Source organism: Pan paniscus, chromosome 13 (genome assembly GCF_029289425.2).
Source record: "Pan paniscus chromosome 13, NHGRI_mPanPan1-v2.0_pri, whole genome shotgun sequence".
Lineage (NCBI taxonomy): Eukaryota > Metazoa > Chordata > Mammalia > Primates > Hominidae > Pan > Pan paniscus.
Genome location: NC_073262.2, coordinates 141,949,349 through 141,969,218, shown reverse-complemented (window position 1 = coordinate 141,969,218; position 19,870 = coordinate 141,949,349). Strand labels below are relative to the sequence as shown.

The 19,870-nt window shown below is 53.4% G+C and overlaps 1 protein-coding gene and 1 long non-coding RNA gene across 20 annotated transcripts in view; both read left to right on the top strand.

Annotated features, from left to right (window-relative positions):
* The window catches only part of HDAC4 (histone deacetylase 4), a 363,062-nt gene that overhangs the window by 86,475 nt on the left and 256,717 nt on the right, over nucleotides 1–19,870 (top strand). The window contains exon 1 of one of the 19 annotated variants that reach the window (XM_034955502.3): nucleotides 4,946–5,823. The exons of 13 other annotated variants lie outside the window; for them this stretch is intronic. In XM_034955502.3, the coding sequence (XP_034811393.1) occupies nucleotides 5,730–5,823 (94 nt within the window). In that variant the 5' untranslated portion in view covers nucleotides 4,946–5,729. Of the gene's footprint in view, nucleotides 1–4,945; nucleotides 6,228–19,870 lie in introns of those variants that run through there. 5 more of the 19 variants (XM_034955499.3, XM_055109271.2, XM_034955503.3 and 2 more) reach the window with 5 other exon arrangements.
* On the top strand, nucleotides 6,234–9,827 carry LOC134728764 (uncharacterized). The gene is made up of 2 exons (XR_010109554.1): nucleotides 6,234–6,767; nucleotides 7,772–9,827. It is a non-coding gene; the product is annotated as an uncharacterized LOC134728764 (long non-coding RNA).

Sequence of the window (19,870 nt, the reverse complement as noted above, 5' to 3'; positions counted from 1 at the left end):
CAGCCTGACCCTGGATGACCTCTCTTGTTTTGTCGAGTGTCCTTCGTATGTGTTTTGGGTCAGTGCCTGATTTTCCTACAATTGAGGTCTTTCCGGGACTTACTCCCGCTACCCATGGTTCTTGATTGTGACTTTATGTCCGTCCTTCTTGGATGTTTTTTTGAGGTTCATAGCGTGTTCCTCTAGAGAAGGTTTCTGCCTGGTGCTGGGAGGTGCCACCTGGGACATGCCTGTGTTTGCAGGTGCCAGGGATGCTCATCAGGCCTCATGGGTTGTCTGAATTCTCCCCAAACCATTGCGAGGGGTCTGGGATTATGAGTTCTGAGGGGAGTCCTCTCTCGATTTGACCCCTTCTAGCCAGCACCAAGCCCAGGCCCGGATGTGTCCCTTGCAGGCCTGTCTTCTGGCTTCCCCTGCCAAGGGAATTACAGCCCCTCCCCACGCACACTCACAGGGACAGTGCAGTGGTAAGAGGCAGTGCAGGTGGCTGCCCCAGGACAGGCCCTGGGCTCCAGGCTGGCTTTCATGTTCTATTCGCCCTGCCTTGAATTCCTGTCTTTGGAGTATATTCCTCACTCTTCAGCCAACTCAGCCCTGAGTATAATTAGACGTCTCTAAAAGTGCATGTGCCATATTGCCAGGCGTGAAGGCTTTTCTGAATCTTCCTTTCTGTCACCAGTGCTGTACGTTGGCTTTCTTTTGAGGTGCTTATTTTCATAAGAAACTTTCTCTGTGTCCTTAACTTCCAGCAGAGAGTCTGGGAGATGGAGGGGTCCGGAGGTGCTAAGGGCCTGACCAGCTGTGTTTGCGAAGTGCAATGGAAAACTGGGATGATTCTGGTCATCACCTCTCGTGAGGTTAGGAAGAGTCCAGCCTGCGGTATCAGTGCTCGGTGGGATGGCCAGCCCCCAATTGGAGGAGCGGGCTCCTGGGCAGCCTGGGGATACTTGGTTCTAATCCAGATCCTCACACTCTTTGGGGAGGAGGCCGTTTGCAGCAAGTGAGTGTCCCTTGGGTTTCTCCTCAAAGCCCCTTCTAAAATTAGTCCCTGGCTGCTGCAGGGACATTTACATCAGCGCATTTTGTCAAGTACTTTTCTTGCTTTCCATTAAGAGCATATTTAAAAATATGAAATGAATTCAGGCAGAAGCCAGGCTCTGCCGCTGAGAACATCTGTGTGCTGGTGAGAGGGAGAGACTGGGCGGTGGATAACGGGCTGCAGCTTCCTCCTCCGCCACCTCGGAACGCCCCCGGGGAGGCACGGGACAGAGCCCAAGCCTGAGTGAAGCTCCCCGGCTGGGGGAACACCCTGCCCCAGGCTGGCCACCTTGACTCCTTGCTCTGCAGGCTGCCCCCGGCACCTCGTCTGCCTCCCGTCGGCAGCCAGTGAGAGGATCGTGGGGCCTGAGAGCATTGCCTGCCTGCTGGCCGGCCGCCCCCACGGTGCAGAGCTGGAGCGGTCTTCAGAGGCTCCGGGTCTCCCTCTGCAGATGAAGACACTGGGGGAACGTGGCCTACCCACAGTCAGCAGGCTCCCCTCTCCGTGTACCAGGCTAGTCTGCCGGCGCCATGGCAGCTGGGCCACCACCACATTCTGCCCTCAGTGCTGCGGTGCCGTCGAGGGGTGTGCCCTGGAGGACTCATAGGAAGACCAACTTCATGTCCATGGGACACGCTGGCAGAAACGCCACAGACCTTGTTCCAGGTGCAGTTTTCCGTTTTTATGAAGACAAGTGTGGATGTTTTCGTTTCGTTGGACGCATAGAGGAAAGGTGACTTGGCTTCTCCTGAAGCCCAGCAGCCCATTCTTAGCATTTGCTTTAGAATGGAGGACAGTCGGGGACATTTTCCTCGTGAATTTCACCATCATCTGGCTTTGGCCTTCTTTCCAACAATTGAGGAAGAAAGGGCCTAATGTGGAACTACGTGCGTGCGTGCCCTGCGTGTGGGCTCCTGGGCCACCATGGATGGTGGTGCTGGCAGCACCACCACCGTGCAGTTGGGGGTGGGCAGCAGGCCTCTTGGCGGCAGCCAGTGTCCTTCTCATCTTCCCTGTCAGGTGCTAGGAGCCCTGGCACCAAGGCTGTGGTGATGGTACCGGGGTTCTCTTAGTTGGGAGGGGCTGCATTTCCTCTGTAGCGTGGGTGGCTGGCTGGCCTGGTGTCCTGCCCTGCCCAGGGGTGCCCCCGCCCGCCCCTCCTTCCAGGTTGCAGTGTGGTAGGTGGCACCTTGGTGTCCAGTGTTTTGTGATGGTGACAGTGATGTCAGCGCCGAGGTTCCTCAAGTCTAAACTGAGATGATCTGGTGTGATTTTTCTTGGCTTTCAATTTTTGGGTAAGGCTTTTAGCGGGCATTCTTCTCTGTTTCCCCTTCCTCATGTTAGTCTAGGGCCCCAGGGAACCACAGAACCCCTGCTCTGGGAGGAACCTTTAGAGGAACCCGTTCTGAGCTCTTCCTTTCACAGGAGAGTGCTCAGAGCTGCCCCGTGGGCTGCCCAAGGCCTCTTAGGTTAAGGACCCTGCTGACTCCGGTCCAGACTTCTCCCTGCCATGTCACCGTGAGGAAGCACCGCCCCATCACTGTTCCATGATCATTGTAACACCTGCCATTAAAAAGCACGGGAGCTTCATGTCAGAATGTAGTTTAAAATGTTTTGTAATGTTTGCTTAGAACAGAAACTTGAAGTTCTGTGAGAAACGGAGTCCCCTGTGTATGGTTTTGGAGGGGCTGAGCTGTCCTTTCCTGTCATGGGTCACAGTGTCCCTCTCCCCCTCACCCATGAAATAATGACAGTGGCCTCCATTCCTACAAAGTCCTCAGTCGCGGGTGCCGTTTTATATCGTAAATCTGTCATCTTCAACTGGATGGTGTAACACTTGGATTCTACATTTCCCGGATGCTCGGAAAGGAGTGCCAGGAGTTATGTGTTCTGCGGATCAGAACAGCTGACGCCGGCTGAGGACACTTCATCCACTGTTTGCTTGGTGCTTGACAAATGCTACCCAGTCTAACGGTGAGCGTCGGGTGTCTCCGGGCTTGGTGCCTGCTTGTGCCACACATCTCAGTGCCATGCAAGACCAGCATGCCAGTGACACAGCAGGGGACACGCGGAGTTCAGGCTGCTGAGAGCTCGGAAGGGGCCAGGCCGTCCCCCTGGCCCTAAGGCTGCAAGGCTCTGCCCTGGAGCTGCAGAGCTGACACCTCACTCTGCGGGGTTGTAAAGTGGAGCTGATGCTGCTTGACCCCACAAAAGCTCACAGGCCTTTTAGGTGCCTGTTAATGCTGGAATGAAACCACAGGTAGCCAAGAAGACCTGCCTGTCAGACCGTGACCGCGCAGATCTCAGCAGAATGTTTAAAAGGTGCTCTTTGCAGTTTTGGAATCGTGGCGCTGCTCTTGCTTAGTATTACGGCTCAAGCAGGTTAACGTCAGGGTTCGTTTTCTTAAATGGCCAGTGGCCGTGGTGGTGTTGGACGTGGCTAACCTGGCACAGGGCAGCAGAGACCCAGGTGTCAGGCCAGTGGAAGGGTTGAAGCCTCTCACCAGCATGTCTGTTTTGGAGGGAAGTGTTGGACATTGAGTGAGGCCCCTCTGCACTCAGCGACCCTGCCCTGTGCTCCCAGACCCAGTTTTGGGTCTGCTTGGTTGGCATCAGGGTCCTGGCCCTTTCTGTGTTTTGGGACCTCTGTTTGCTTATCATATTTGCATCATTGCCTTTACTCCCTGGGGGGCAGAGGGGGGAGCTCCTGAAGCCATTTAGCCCTGCCAGCCTGGGGCTGCCCTTGTGCCTGTGCTGTGTTCTTTCTGCCTGGCAGTCCTGCCCTACGCAGTCTCATGGAGGCAGGGCTCATGGGAGGGGCCTTCCCTCGGCCCCAGCCATCCCCCCGGGAACATCACACTCTCTCACACACTGTGGCCATTTTCTGTTGAACCTACTCTGTGAAACATTCTCTCTACTTGTTTCGGGGGGAGCAAAATCCAGAATCTGCTAAACACCAATGCTGTCACTCAGAGTTTGTGTATCTGCTGTCTGTGGAGCTCTGGACCAGGCTTGAGGGACGCCTGGGGTTTCCACCCACATCTGGGGCAAACCAGACCCCCAAGTCACTGACATGTTGGTTTTTCTACTAATCACGTTGGCTTTGGCAATTCTGTATATAATAAGAAGTATTGTGTTCTCACTTGCACTTGGGCAGAACGGTTCACTCCAAGGCTGAATGACTGCCATGGACCATTCCCCCAGCAGGGGGTCCTGGGGTTTAGTGGTTTGATTCTGAGCACCTCTACGCACAGAGCCCCTTAGTGGGTTCCCTAACTGGACGGCTAACCCTGCTGTGGAATCTGACTTTTTCTGGACCGAAGAGGACAGGCTGCTCTGGAGAAATTCCTTGGGCCTTGTGCCTGATGCTGGCTCGGGCCGCCCTGGCCACCCTCCCTTCATGCCCCATGGGACCAGGCAGCAGCATGGGAGGGGGCAGCTTCCAGAACACCCTTCTGCTAGGGGCTGCTGGCCTCCGTGCTGGCACGGCCACATCCATGGTCTGAGTGTGTGGTTGGAATGTTTTATCAACACCAGTCCTCACAGCTTCCCCAGATGAGCCAAGGGGAAGGGGATGGTGTGTGGGGGGATTGCCTCCCTTGAGGCCCCCCAGCTCCCAGGATGCTTGCTGGCGGAGCTCTGCCTGCGGTGGAGGCCCTATGACTTGACCTCCATCTTCTCCCTGGGCCCCTCGCTGGCCCTGGATGTCAGGGGCTCCTGCACGCCTGCAAGGCCAGAGCCTCCCGCCAGGTGCAGGAGAAGTAAATGCAGGCCAGAGATAACTTGTATTTCCCTCTAACTCGGATGTGCAGTGAGAGGAAGGAAGCAGGAGTGGAGCTGAGTGTTAGTGAGAGGTGGCTGAGAAGGCGGGGTCCCGCTTCTTGCTTCCTTGGGCATTTGCTGTAGGTGCTGGGTTTCAGCCTGGAAGGGTGCAGCCTCCGCACTAAGTCTGGTTTGGTGAACGTTCATGGCCCCCAATATAAACAGTGTTCTGGGCGTTCTTTGTGACTCTTGAGCCGAAACACTGTGGTGATCTCTCGTATCATCTGCTTGTTATGTAATGTGACAACATGGATATGAAATAGAAACCAGATGTCAGGGTGGAGCGGCTGAATTCTTCCCCAGCGAGGCCGCCGGGAGAGCAGGACTTGGGTTTCTCCTGAGTTACGGCGCCGAACGCCCTCAGAAAAACGCCTTTGGAGCAGTTTCTGGGATTAAGCGAAAGTCTGGGCTGAAGGTAAAGTACCAAGTCAGTACGATTAACTCTTTTTTTAAGAAACTTGTAAGGGATTTTCTGTGCTGTTATGTAACTGCTCAGTGTCTTCCAGTGAGCTGGCGACTTGTTATCAAGAATCCGTTTAGAATGTTTGAACTCAGCCTCTGGGGGAGCTGGGAGCATTGTGCCACCTCCAGGGGCCTGCAGCGTGCTTCCGAGGGCTTGGGTGTAGAGGAAGGAGAACCCGTCTTTCGCCTGTGACAGCCTTGCCCTTGGGTCTGGGAGCAATGAGGACTCGGAACGTGAGCCCCCTGCTACAGGTACAGGCCCTGGGGGAGTGAGGGCGCTGGCGGACAGCAGTCTTGGCACTTCACGTTAGCAGATTCGGAGTTTCTGCAGCGGCTGAACCCCTGCACTGGGCTGGAAGCGGGGACACCCGGAGGCCTGTTAACCACACTCTGCCTGGACTACACCATGAACATAGATCTTTGTGCTTTTGAAATAGAAAAAACGAGCTCACCTGGATACGAAGTGTGGTTCCGGAAGCAGTATCTGGCTGTGGATGGAGGTTATGTATTCCACCAACGATATCTTCATTATTGTTATTTTCCTTTGGTAGCTGATCTTTCAGAGAGATCTGCAGATTCCTCACTTTGCTAAGAAGACTCTCTGGAAACAGGAAGCTAAGGAACTCCTCACTCCCAAGTTGATTACAGCCTCATGGAAGTGTGGAATTCTTATTAGGAAAGCCTGTTGCTGAGTACCAAGCAGGTTATCCTCTTGTCCCGTGTCACCAGGGGGCCAGCTTGATGAGGAAGAAAGTGACCCTGGCTCCCTCGCGTCCCCAAGGCAGTGGACTCCCCCCGTGTCTCTAGCTCTCTTGTCCCTAAGCTGATAGCTCATCGTCAAGGAGGGCTTCCTGCACGCTGACCACCCCCATCTCACAGATGAGGAAGCTGGGGCCCAGGGAGGGTGAGTGATGGGGTGTAGGAAGGGCGAGTGACAAGGCCCACAGAGGGCGTGTGATGGGCCCAGCTCTCACCGTTGGGGGTGGGATGGGCCATCCTTGGCTCCTCGCAGCTCGTTGCTGTGTGGCCACTCATTGCTGTGTGGCCGCTCACTTTGGGGGGGATGGGGACACTTTGCTGGCTGTTGCTGCCGGGCCTTGTGTTCCGTTTTCAGGTGGAGATCAGGAATTCTGAGATAGCGGCAAAACGTGATGTGGCTCGGGGTGCGTGGAGACGTGTGTGACAGTCCCCAAATCCACAGTGGCTGTGGGGTGGCGTTTCAGGCTGGGAACCCCTCTGGAAAGAAAGCACGAAACACTCTGACATCCTCATTCCATTTTGCTTGTTCTAAAAGAGAACTTGAAGAAAATCATCCCAGCAGCGTTTGCTTAGACCAAGTGCGGTCATGAGAACGTCGTCTGAGTGAGGAGGGCTTCTCTTGCACGCGTTTTCTTGAGCAGGAGTTGTCGTTTGGCTATTTGGAAAACCAAGTTTAGGGTCCCTGGTAAGTCTGCGAGGTCCAGGAAGCAGAGACACTCACTTTATCTAGGTGAGAGGACGGAGCTGCAGAGATGGGCCTTAGTGACCACTGGGCCCTCGTATCTCTGGCAGGTCCCTGATTAGTGGTGGGAGGGGGGTTCCCTTTTGTAGCCACTTGGTCTTTTGACAGCTTGGGGTACTCATCCTTCAAGCCCCTCTCTCCTGGGGCCCAGTGGCCGCCTCTGGGCATCACGGGGAGCCGCTCTTGTGTCGGGGCCTCCGGCTTCTCGGCTCTCTGCTTCTAAACAGAACACCCTCTTGTTTCTGAAAGTAGCCCATGGTCCCCTGAGGGTCCTGAGCACAGCCCCCACTCATCTGAGGATGACCATTGGGGCATGGAGCCTGCCCCAGGCCCTGGGCTTTGTGCCCAGGGCTCTCTTCTCCCTCCCTGTCAGGGTTTCCAGACCCCTCGTGGGCACCCAGGATGGACGGCAGGCACAGAGCTGGAGGATGTGGCCTGAGATGGGCCATCCGGACGACTCGGGCCTCTGGGCTCACCAGAGTGCTGAATGAAGGCCGGAGGGCGAGAGTGGGAAGGATGGCATCACCTACCCTGCCGGTGGCCCCTATGGTCCTGCGGCTCCTGCTGCTTCTGGGTTACCCTGGGCCCAGGGTGCAGGCGCCCTTGGGGAGGTGCACACGGGAGGCTCAGGCCCTCCTTGGACACTCCTGAACGCCCCCGTGCATCCCTGCAGCTCCTTCCAGAAGGTTCTCTCGATCCTGTCTGGCTCCTCGGGGGTGTGAGGGAAACCAGGCCAGGGTCTCCCGGTTGTTGGCTGGGGTGGGGTCCTGCCTTCGCCCCTTAGCATTCACCCCCTACCCCTTTTCACCACGTAAAACCCTGTGGGCCCTGGGCCCTGGATGCTCTGCGCCCGAGGACCTGGGTTCTGCCATCACCTGGGCAGTGTGGGGGGCATATAGGGGGCACATGGGGTGCCTGATGTAGTGCCTGTGTTTGACCTTGTTTAGGTGAAGAGCACCCTTTCCAGCTTACATTTTGTATCATGACCGGGAAAGGTACGAAACGAGTGTGTCGGGGCCCGGATGATTTGATGGCTCTACGGGCCGAGTATGGGACACAGGATAGCTTGGCCCTGGGTCAGGTATGAGTCAGTCCTTGCTGGCACCTGGGCAGGGACACATCCGTGGATGGGCCAGGGAGCTCCTGGAATCACTAGAAAGATGAACTTTTTTTGCCTTCTAAATGTATGAAAAGATGGGAAATGATAGGAAAATAAGTGGAAGTCAGATCTATTCAGGAAAATGACTTCCCAGGGAAGAGCTAGGGTGCCTCCAAACCCAGAATCCTCGGTTTCTAGAAGCAAGGCTGACCGAGGTGGGCAGCATTCTTTGGGACCTTGAGTGATGAAGTAGTTACTTAAGCAGAGTGTTGCTCATGTGAAGCCAGGCAGTCATGTGAAGCAGGACACTAGGAATCATTTCAGCGTGGGGGAGACGCAGACACTGTGCTTGCCCAGGGTGCTGCATTCATCCGAAATGCCGGTGGCTACCAGCTCTTTGTCGCGGTTCCTGCGTGGTCTCCTTGAATGCTGTCAGATTCAGGGCCCGTGTGGGCAGCGGCAGCCTCGTTCCCAGTCGTGTTTAGGGAATGGGGTCAGAGGAGTACTTGCTAAAGCTTCCTGTGTGCACGTGTAATTGTGTGTGCATGTGTGCTAAATAAATGTATTTCAACTCGAAATACATGTTTCGTGGCCATCAGTCTAGGGATGGCTAGAATTTAGTCACTAGATGAAACTAAGCTGCACCGTCACCAACAATGTGAACATGATTAAAAACCACACTCAGTTCTTATTCATTTACCTACAAGTCTAGAAACTTTTAGAACTTATTTCACCATTGAAATAAATAGTTTTTTAAAAAATATACAACAATAAGGAAAAATTTGAAAGCTCTTGCCCCTCTGTCCCAGGCCTGACAGAGTGGCTTCCACAAAGAAAGAGGCAGAAGCCAGGGCCGTCTGTGCCTGCAGGACGCTGTTGGGCTCACAGATGACCCAGACTCCTCATGTCAGTCCCGAGGCGCCTGCCATGGCTTTCAGAAACCTGACTACCAACCTGGATGAAAACCGACTGCTTGTTCATGGCCATGCAGTTAGAAAACACAGCAGCAATCCTCAGATGAGTGTGGCCGTATTTGTGTTACTCAAGCTGCTTTGTCATCTGCATTTGAAGAAACGTGGTGAGCCTCCTGTGTGTGCCCATGTGGCAGTGGGCACCTCTGCCCCCTGCAAAGGCTGTCTAAGAACACAGAGCCTGCAGTACAGGCCCTGCCTCCTGACATGCCCCAGGCCGGCTGGAAGAAAGCGCGGGACTGTCCTATTGACGTGGGGAGGGGACGGCTGGACTCTGTGATGCTCACTGTGTTCTCTGCTGGGCCATCGGCTCCCCACAGAGACCCTGGGTGCCCAGTCATTCGCGTTCTCCTATGTGTGTGTATATATATTATATATACATGTATTTACTAACTTTAGAAAGCCCCCAAGGGGGCCTTGTTTCTGCTTGGACAGTCAGCGTCCATAGCGTGTCATTCCTAAGCTCCATTAAGGAGATTCAGAAGCAAGCAGTTACCCCCGGAGTCTGCACGCTGGGCACAAGGGCCACAGCTTCGTTGAGAGCTCCTGACCCCAGGAGCCGAGGGCAGGACACGGTAGTGTTTACAGGACCTGGCAAAGGGGCACTGCCTTGTGTGTGAGGTTTTTCCGCCAGTCAGTCCCTTTTAAAAACAGCATATCTTTTGAAGAACAAGAAGTTTACGCAGGCATAAGCAACTCACTTTGCACGTGGAGCTTTCAGGACGTTTCATGTCTGTTACGTTACAGCCTCTATCCTCATGGGGGCTCTGAGTTCAGCAGGGCCTGAGCTGTTAATCTGCTTTTTCAAATTATTAATAATGAAAGTAACACCATGCCACCACCTGGTATCATTTCATGCTTTCTATGTGCCTGGTGTTTACACGGTTTATCTCATTTAATCATCCCAGCATGTAATAAAAATATTGCAACAGGTACTGCTCCTGTGTGGACTCCTTCCCCGAGCTCACACTGCTTGAGGCCTTCCCAGCTCTGGGCTTTGTGTCCTGTGTGGACTTCTTCCCCGAGCTCACACTGCTTGAGGCATTCTAGCTCTGGGCTTTGTGAGTATCCTGCTTTTATCCTCATTTATAGGTAAGAAAGCTGACTCAGAGAGGTTAAGCAGCTGGTCTGAGGTCAACTGCTTACGGGTGGGGGAGCTGGGCCTGCACACAGGGGTCTGATGCAGAGCTGGTCCTATCTGCTTTATAAGCTGTGGCTCACAGGGCACTCCAGGGGCTCGAGAGGACCTGGCAGGCTGAGATGAAGACTGGTGAGGCCTGGGAGGCAGGTGCTTGACTGAGGCAGGAAGTGGGACCTTGGTGCCAAGCGTTCCCAGGGCCACGGGGCAGGCCTGTAGGGTCTGGTGGGTATCTGGGGTCCCGGAGAAGCCCTTGGCACGGGGCTTCATGAGAGCATAGGCGAGCGCCGCGCCCTGCAGTTGAGCACAGGGGATGCAGCTGTCGCAGTCGCTTTTGAAGAGTGAGGGGTGAGGCCTGCAGTTGCTGCCCGATGTTGTTTACAAGTGAGCAAGTTTTACAAAAAACATGGACAGCATCAGGGCTGACTTGAATTTTTTACTTGAGGCAGCAGCTCAACCTGTTGGTTTCCTCAATTGTGAGTTAAAAAAAAAAAGAAAGAAAAAAAACAGAGAAAGCTGACAACATAACATTGATGAGAGGATTCTTAAGGGAGAACAAGCCACAGGCTGTCCCGAGAAAGGAGCGGGGAGATCGAGGAAGCACGCTGCCGTGTCTTGTTTGTGGGGTGCTTGTGACGCTCTCACAGGATGCCCTGTGGGCCACACCACGGGTGCTCGGTGGCGACTGCAGAAGGGTGAGGGATGTTTCCCCTCACACCAGACGGCGGGTCTTGATGGCAGAGGAACCAGGCATCAGAGGAGGACAAGTCAATCCGGGAGCGTAGATAAAAAGGAAGCGAAACTTATTTCACATTGTCAAGCTGTCGGGGATTCCAGGGACCTTGTCCTCCAGGCCTGTCCCTGTGCCCTCCTGTCCCCAGGCCTGAGCAGCCGGGTGTGGGATGGGAACAGGCCAGGGCCAGGTGCCTCACGCCCTGAGGCTGGAGTCAGGCTCTGTTGCCACTTTGAATCCAGGGGCCCACCCTGAACCCTGAGTTCAGTACGCGGAGGTGATGACCTCTCCCACCCGGGGGGATTTGAGGACTCCCGAGGTGGCAGGGGTGACGCCCAGCCCAGCATGCAGAGTGCCCAGGCAGTGCCCACACCTTTCCTCTCCCTGCCAAGGTGCTCCGGGCCTGAGCCTGTGTGGCCCCCTGCTTGGGGCTGTCACCACAATGCCATTCCCCACACGCCCAGCAAGTCCCTCCTATGGGTGAGAGCCTAACTTGAGAGACTCTTTTGGGGAGGAGTAAGATGACCTGCCCTTCTCAAGAGTGAGCAGTTCTTAGATGACTGCCTTGAGCAGCGATGGTTCTTCCTGCAGGGGTGCGCCCACGAAACGCTCTGCGTGAAGCACATTGGTGCCATGCTCAGGCCCACGGAGAGTGGAGGGTGCTGCGCTCTTGGACTGGGTCCTGGCTCGAGGGTTGAGGGGCTGGGCCACGTCCACAAAAAGTCACTGGATGGCTGGGCTGCTCCCGCTGTGTCGCTGGAAGAGGGGCAGCGCCCGCTGCAGTGTTTGGAGTGCTTGGTCATGGCCCCACGTGGATTCTCCTTCCGGGGGGAAGCTGTTCCGTCCCCAGGTTTTCAGCTAACTTATCTGAGTTTTGATGAAGAGAGCAAGGGGTTTTGCTAATCTGGATTCCTGTGGAAGGGCCTCCTCTCTCTGCTCGTGTTTTATAGCTTGGCAACTCTAGTGCTAGTTCTGCAATATTCGAATTTGAGTAGCCAGAAGAATTTGCTGCCAGGGTGGCCTTGCCCTTGACTTTGAAATGAACTCACCCGAGACTTCAGCTTGACGCCTCCTTTGGCTGATGCTGGGTTCTGGGCTTTGGCCGCCGCCTGCCTGTCCATCACAAGGGGCCATGTTCTCCAGTCAGGACGGAGTTCTAAGCATTTCACAGTAAAGCCTGCAGGAGTTAGGTTTTCTGTTCTTGACAGACTGAGAATGATACTAAGAATGTTTTCTGATTGATTTGGTGAGCTGTCTGTTTATAGCATCATTAGAGATTATTTTCCATGGCTAGGAATTATTCTTGACCTCACAGTAAAGGACTCTGAATTCCCCACCCCCTGCCTGTTTTTTTTGTTGTTGTTGTGTTTTTTTGTTTGTTTGTTTTAAAGAAAAGACTTGTACCATCAGTCTTAGGCGTAATCTCCTTGGCAGTAGTGAGGAGCAAGGCATCTGATGGAGAAACAAAGCATGGTGAGGTTTTTACCATTCAGGAATCACACCGCAGTAGCATTGTAGTATTTGATCACAATTTACTCTTACTTTTTTTCATAAAGAAAGAAATAGGCCTACAGTGGCTCTCACTTGTAATCCCAGCACTTTGGGAGGCTGAGGCAGGAGGATTGCTTGAGGCCAGAAGTTTGAGACCAATCTGGACAACATAGGAACACCTCCTCTCTACAAAAAAGATTAAAAACATTAGCTGGGCATGGTGGTATGCGTCTGTAGTCCCAGCCGTTCAGGAAGCTGAGGTGGCAGGATCCTTCGAGCTAGGAGGTCGAGGCTGCAGTGAGCCATGTCATACCGCTGCACTCCAGCCTGGGTGACAGAGGGGAGACCCTGTTTCAAGAGAGAAAAATAAAAAAAAAAAAAAAAAAGCAAAAGAAAGCACCAGCAGAATTTAGAAACGTGGGCCAGTGTGGGAGCCTCGCCTGGCATCACTGGCCTCGCCTGGCATCACTGGCCGTGGGCTGCTGCTCTCGCCCTGGAGCTGTTACTTTGAGAGCAGATCGAGGACTCAGCAGGCAGGAGGAATGTTCACGGCAGGATCAGTTCCCACGCTGCATACGCACACCACGGCCCCACCATCGCCCCTCCTCGTGGCTGGGATGGGAGACAGACTTTAGAACCAGAGCCTGGGAAGACGGAGATACCCCCTTCCAGAAGGGGCCTTCTGCTGCTGAGTAAGGGGGTGGTGCCCGGCTGGCTCCATGAGGGGCATGAGGGGTGCTGGCTATGCTTGGCCTGAGGGGTTCCTGCAGGAAGGCCTTGCTCCCCGCCGGGGCTGAGGGGACCCGGCTGAGCAGCAGCAGCAGGAGGAATGGGCTGTGCTCTTGGAGCCCGGAGGAGGGGGCAGGGCTTGTCCTTCTGGACGGGCAGCCCCAGGAAAAGAGAAGCCCAGAGCTAAGGGCCCTTGCCCCAGGGAGGGGTCCCACATGGACCCCGAAGACGCTCCTCTCTGCAGCCCTTCCTGGCACTGCGTGGACACGATGTACGGAATGGGGAAAACGAGCTTCTTTCCCTTCTCTTTCACTTCTCCCTCCCATCACGCAGCGTGCAATTATGGAAGAGGATAAAGAAGGAAAGAGCAGTCCGAAAAACTCCTTAAGAACCGGAGAGGGGAGTTCGGGTGTTTTTACAGCTCCTGGGGTTCTCTGGGAAACAAAGGTGTGCTATTTCCACTTCTGTGTCTTCATTCCTGTTCTGCAGGGAAGCTCAGCCTGGCTTCATCCACATGGGTGGAGCAGAGTCAAGTTCAGTTGGGAATTTTTTTTTTTTTTTCCTGCTTATTTGGAAAAAGAGGAAAAGACACTGGGATACAAAGAGGGCTTTATAAAGAAGAGGCCTCCTTGGTCCTCCACTCCAGGACTTTCTGCGATGGCGGAAATGGTCCATAGCAGCAATGCCCATCGGGGCAGCCACTGGTCATGCCTGACTGTTGAGCTTGTCAGCAGCCACATCAACACATGGATGGTGTGGCCGAGGAACTGGATTTCAAATTAAATTAAATTAAATTTCAATTTAAGTAACCACATGTGGCCAGTAGCTACCTACGGCGCACTCTCAGGAAGGCTCTAGACTGAGAGTTTGAGGATCATCCTTTATCAGTGATTTGAATGGATGAGGCTTCATCTGTTTGAATTTCCCAGTTGGGGTAAAAGGAGGGGATGCTTATACTGGAATGGGAGTAGGTTCACAGCGCACGGCCTGGGCCAGCATCAGTGTGTTGCTGAATTTATGCTCCTTCCCAAGGTTGTTCAGGAGACTGGAAGAGAAGTTCCGTGTTAGAGAGAGGGACGCCCTGACTGTGCTAGAGGAGTTCACTTAGTCACAAGGAGCAGAAATGCCCTCGGTGGCATGGATTGAAAGGCACTTATGGATGGAATTCAGGAGAAATTCATGGAGCACTGCAGGGAGTCCTCTGATGGGACCCCTCTTCCTTCTCTGTCTCCCCTGTCTCCCGAGCCCCAGGACTGCCGGTCTCCCATCTGCTTCGTCCCCAGCTGCGTCCCTGCAGGCTCTCCGCTCTGTTGCTGGTTTGGTTCGTCTGGTGTGTGCCTCCCCTGTGACATGCTGGGAGCAGAGCGGAACAGCTGTGCCAGTCCCTGGGCCCCAGCTGGACTGTGCTGGGTCCAGGGTCTATGAGAGCTGCTGGGAGGCCACCAGTGCAGGTGGGCGGGACCTTGCTCCATGATTCTACCCATGACGCTTCTCACTCAAGGAATTGGCTTTTGTTTCCGTGCATCCTATTGAAAATCACTTAGCCAGTAAGCAAATGTTGGCCCTTAGTCTGTTAAACATTAATACAAATAAGCACGTGTCGCTGCCCTCCCGTTGTACAGCTGTAATAAACACCACTCGCCCTGCCTCGTGTGCATGTCTCTTCTGGTTTCGGCACCCCAGTGCCGTGGTTGTGCGAGGGGATCAGAATATCTGCTTGAGATTAGCCCATGTCAGCATTTTATTGGGATTGTTAGGCACCTCCGTCCTGATCATTGCACCACGCTCTGTCCCTGTACTTAAATATCTCTACTTGGCATTTGAAACAAAACAAATAAACCTATTGTACAGGATGGACCAATCATGAGGCATTTTCACTCTGATGTTGGCAGTGGATGTGTTGACATTGAGAGGATATTCATGGTGGCAGGCTGCCCCCAGTTCCAGGTTTTGGATATTTGGAATAAGGTAGGCTATGACAGGCAGGGTGCGATAGCTTATGCCTGTAATCCCAGCACTTTGGGAGGCCAAGGCAGGCGGATCACGAGGTCAGGAAATCGAGACCATCCTGGCTAACATGAAACCCCGTCTCTACTAAAAATACAAAAAATTAGCTGGGCGTGGTGGCAGGCACCTGTAGTCCCAGCTACTCGGGAGGCTGAGGCAGGAGAATGGTGTGAACCCGGGAGGCGGAGCTTGCAGTGAGCCAAGATTGCGCCACTGCACTCCAGGCTGGGCAACAGAGTGACTGCATCTCAAAAAAAAAAAAAAAAAAAAAAAAAAAAAAAATAGGCTATGGCGATGAAGGGTTGCTTCCAGATTCAATACATTTCGGAGGAAATACTGTTGTTCATCATATGACACAGTTAAGTTTCCGAGAGATAATTAAATGAAAATCATTCTAAAATGTTTGTTTAAATGCCTTTCTAGCCTAGCCCCTGTAGGTGGAGTGTCATGATTTCCACGTTGTTGGGTGCTGGATAAATGATTTAGCCACAGTCTCACGGCTCTGTAAAGAGTAGCAGGCTGCTCCTATCACTGCTGATCCTGTGTGTGCTGTGCACCGGATGTGGGTGGAATGAGGCTGCAGGGGCACCTGCGTCCCCAGTGGCTATGATGACTAAATGAGGAGGCCCCTGTAGAGTGCACAGCGTTCACCCAGTGACAGTGTGATTGTAATAGCTGGGGTTGCTGGGACCCTAGAGTATCCACGGTGTGCATGCACTTGAACTTCAGGATACCCTGTTTCCCTCTGAGGTGCAAGAGCTCTGGCGATTCCGGATCCCTACTGTGTGTCAGGTTCTGGAAGCATCTTCTCTCATCTCCACGTGATGCCCAGGGGCTCCCCCAGCTTCTAGAAGCCACCGCTTGTCCAGGGCACCAGCCCAGTCTGTCGTCAAGCCTGGATTTGATCTTAGGTCTAGCTGCTTCCGGAATACCGAGACGGGCCTTTGCTGTTCCCTGAGCTTGCTGTCAGCAAACGTTTGGTGAGGAGAATTATTTGGTTTGGAATTTCTTGTTTATGTTTTAGTCCATTAATTTTTTTTATCATGTGAAATATTTTATTTTAGCAACGCTAAAGACCCATGACACACAGGTATCTCTTCCATATTGTGCTAATTCCTGCCTTTTTTTGGTGTCTTCTCATCTCAGCATCAGTAGTGGTGGCCACGTAGGGACAGAGGCACTTAGCAGCCGTGGTGCCGGGAATAATGATTGGACTTGGGGGCCCTGTGGAAGAGGCACATGTTGCCGCTTGAATTCCAAGAACACTATTTACCTTTCTGTTTTGAAAGTTCACTTTCACTTTCAAGGTCTCAATTTTCTCGAAAGTTCTAAAGTGATAAACATAGTCTTTCTAAGATTTTCTTTTTGCATTTGTGGCCTTTGTTGTGGCACAGCCCTGTGTCAGGTGGGGCTGAGCCCAGAGGGTGCTGAGGGGATGGGGCTCATGGTGACAGCGTGGCGCAATCCCGAGGCAAGTCCTTGGCACTGTGATGGGCGCTGCCATTGGGGCCTGGCATCCCCAGGCCTTGTTAGCCAGCAGTGACCACAGGTGATGCACAGGCGTTCTCATGTCCTGCTTCGGCTTCCCTCCGTTAAGGAAACCGCAGCACAGCACCGCTCCACAGTAGCTCATAGCCGGGCAGCCAGGGAGCCGCAGAGTCTGGACTTGACCTCTGCAACCCTGTCTCAACCCTATGCTGTCACACCAGTGTCTGAGTTAAATGGCAATGCAAAGCTCTGGGTCCCATCTTCTAGCGGGGACCCTTGTGGCTTGCCCACAGGTTGGTGGCACGGAGCGCTGCTCTCTGGGACAGCATGGGACCCTTTCTGGAGCGAAGTCCACTTCAGAGACCCTGGGTTGCTGTCTGACAGAGCTGTGGGCCTGCCTCATCCTCCGGCCAAGGTTTGGGTGAGCGCTGGCTGCTCGTGGGAAGGTTGGGGGCTCAGGCACCTTTGTGATTGCCTTGTCTTCAGTCTCCACTTCTGTCAGAGCTTACAAAGAGCAGCACATGGGGTCCAGAGGCTTCTGGGGAGCCACCCGTGCCCCTGACCCAAGGATGCATAGGCCAGCCCTTGTAGGAAGCAGCATAAGACTTAATTCCTTTTTTTTTTTTTTTTTTTTTACATGAAAACAAACAGAAATGGGAGTTTTATTTGTTCCCTGCAGCCCCGCGAACATCTTTTGGAGCCATCTGGAGAGCTGATCACTTCTTTGGCGGGGACAATCAAATATTGAATATTGAGGGAAATTAGGGCAAATGGCTCCAGGACTGTCCACTTTTGACAGACCTGGTGAGTGAGTTTAATCATTAATCATTAATCCACGCTTTCTAAATATATCTGCCCCGAAGAATCTCCCGGGCGGAGGTGAAAGTCCTGCTTCCCATGCTCCCTTGACCTGACTGAAGCACAGCTCCGGGGCCCGGCAGTGGACAGGCACCCCATTTCATCCCTGTCTGGGGACACATTTAAGCAGTGCTGCCTCGGTTTGTTATTTAGTGACTTATTTTCAAGGAAAAAGATCCAGAAATGATTAGATAAATGCGAAGTCCTAAAAAAGAAAACAGCGCAGTTTCTCTTAAATGCCGGCCAGCATTGTGACCCTGATCTGCTGAGGCCTTGGAAGGTAGTTGAGGCTGCAGGAAATGTCACGGGGTGACCTTTAGAATTAGAGTGTCAGCACTCAGCTGGCTGCCTGCATCTGAAAAAGGAGCCATTGTAGCCAGTGAAATGGGGAAAAACCAGAAAACCAGCTGGGCCAGGGTGCTGCAGGACTGGCCATGACCGCCCTGTGCCACTGTCTGCAGAGACCCTGGTCCAGGTGGGTATTGGCCTCCTTCTGGGCAGAGTGCTGGTGTCCACGCCCAGGGCACACATACGGCTAAGCACATCCTCTGTGTGCGTGCATGTGTGCATACCTGCATATGTGCGTGTGTGTGTGCTTTGAGAGTGGTGGCTTTCTGATTGAACAAGCAGAGCGCTCAAGGACACGGCTCCAGGTCAGCCTGTGCAGGCTCCAGTTTGGTGCTCCCCTTTTCTTGCTGGATTAACTTTGGACCGTCCCTGAGCCTCTTTGTGCCTCAGTGTCCTCATGTAAAATGGGCGTGATAGCATCCTCAGCTCTCTCCTGCTTCTGTGAAGATGAAGAGTCCCTCTGTAGATGCGCCCATTGCCTGGTAGCTCTAATTACTGGCTCTTCCTCCAGCACCCTGTAAGAAGCTGTTGCAAATGAAGTGCGAGTTGGTGACAGAGCAGTGAAGAGGCTGAGAAAGACAATGAAGGGCTCTGGGGGCACCTGTGATGTGGTTTGGAGAGACAGCTGCCCTAGAACTCACACAGGTGGCCCACTTCTTTGGTCTGTTTGTGCAAAAGTCATTGGTAGTGATTTTGTTGGTGGTGGTGGTTTTGGTGAGGATGTCCATTTAAGAAATAAAATGAAACTGAACGGGAATGGTAAACGAGACACAAAACAGAATGAAAAGCCTCCCAGAGGCTGAGCTTGAAAGGAAACAGCAAATTACAAAGTGAGAATGCCAAGAGCTTTCTCCTTTAACAAACCAGGGTGCATTGTTCTCCTTTCTAATGATAAGGGAGGACCTTTTTGCTCTGGGAAGTTTTAGAAAGGACAAAGGCGTATGAAGGAGAGAGTCTCTGACTCCTAGTCCTGTCACCCTGGGTTCAACTGTGAACATTTTCATGCGTTTCCTTCCGGCTCCCATCTTGTCTCGTTCTCGTTGGTTTTTATGTAACCAGCTTTTGGATGAATAAAAATCTGCTCTTTTACTTTTCACCCTTGCCAGTTTACTATAATCATCTTTTCACATTATTGAAAAACCCTTAGCAGCTGTTCCCTAGCACTAAAAGTCTTATCAGACGGGCGTTGTCCCGAAGCCCTTGGACAGTCTCTCCCGGGCCTCCCTGGCCTCCACACACCCACCCCCTTAGTCAGAGCAGAGGCCTAGCTTCTGTGGCCCTCTGTCCTGTCCTGAGAGCGCACAGTCCTGACCTGGATGATGCTCACATGACCCTGAGGGAGGAGTGGCATGGCCCCATTTTACAGATGAGGAAGCTGAGACGCTGAGCTCCTGGCCTGGGTGGGCTGTGCTGCCTCCGAGGCAGGCCCACCTGCTCCCCTTCCTTCCAACTCCCTGTTCTGGAGCCAGCTCTGCTTGCTATCCTGAGCCTCAGCCATGAGGAATTCTGGGGTGCCCACAAATACATCTGTGTGTGCCCCAGCTGTTCCCACTACTGTTGTCCCTTCCCAGAGAGAGAGAGCCCCACCCACTCAGAAGCCTAGGTCTGACACAGCTCTTCCCTCCTTTCCACCTTCAACGGGGACTTAGTTTCTGAAACACAGTGGCGCGACCTCCTTGCAGTCTCTTTACTCTCTCTTTTTTTTCTCTCTGCCCTGGGAGCCAGGTAGGCTCCAGACTCCCTGTCAGCCTATCCACAGCTTTCAGAACCTTTCCAAAGTGCAGATCTGATCAGTCAGGCCTCTGCCAAGGCCCATCAGGAGCTCCCAGTGTCCACGTCCTCACGGCGAAGGGACAGCTTCCCTGAGTGCTCTGTGCCCAGGTTCAGAAGGGGCTGCCCCTGCCTGGTGATTGCGGTCCTTGTCTGAGTCACTGGGAGGTGATAGAGGTGGATCATGGGGCACTTCTGTTTTAGCGTAAATGTGACACCTCAGCGACCCTGCACTGCACGGAGCATCCACGAGCTTTCTGCCCGACTTGTGAGAATGAGCTGCTCTTCCTCCCATAGGCAGCAGAGGGTGGGCTGGGAGACGATGGGCGGGTATTTGTGTGGCCCAGTTCTCTCTAGAAATGTCTCTGTTAAATTAACAAATGGCAGTTAGTAAATTGCAAGTGGATGATTTAA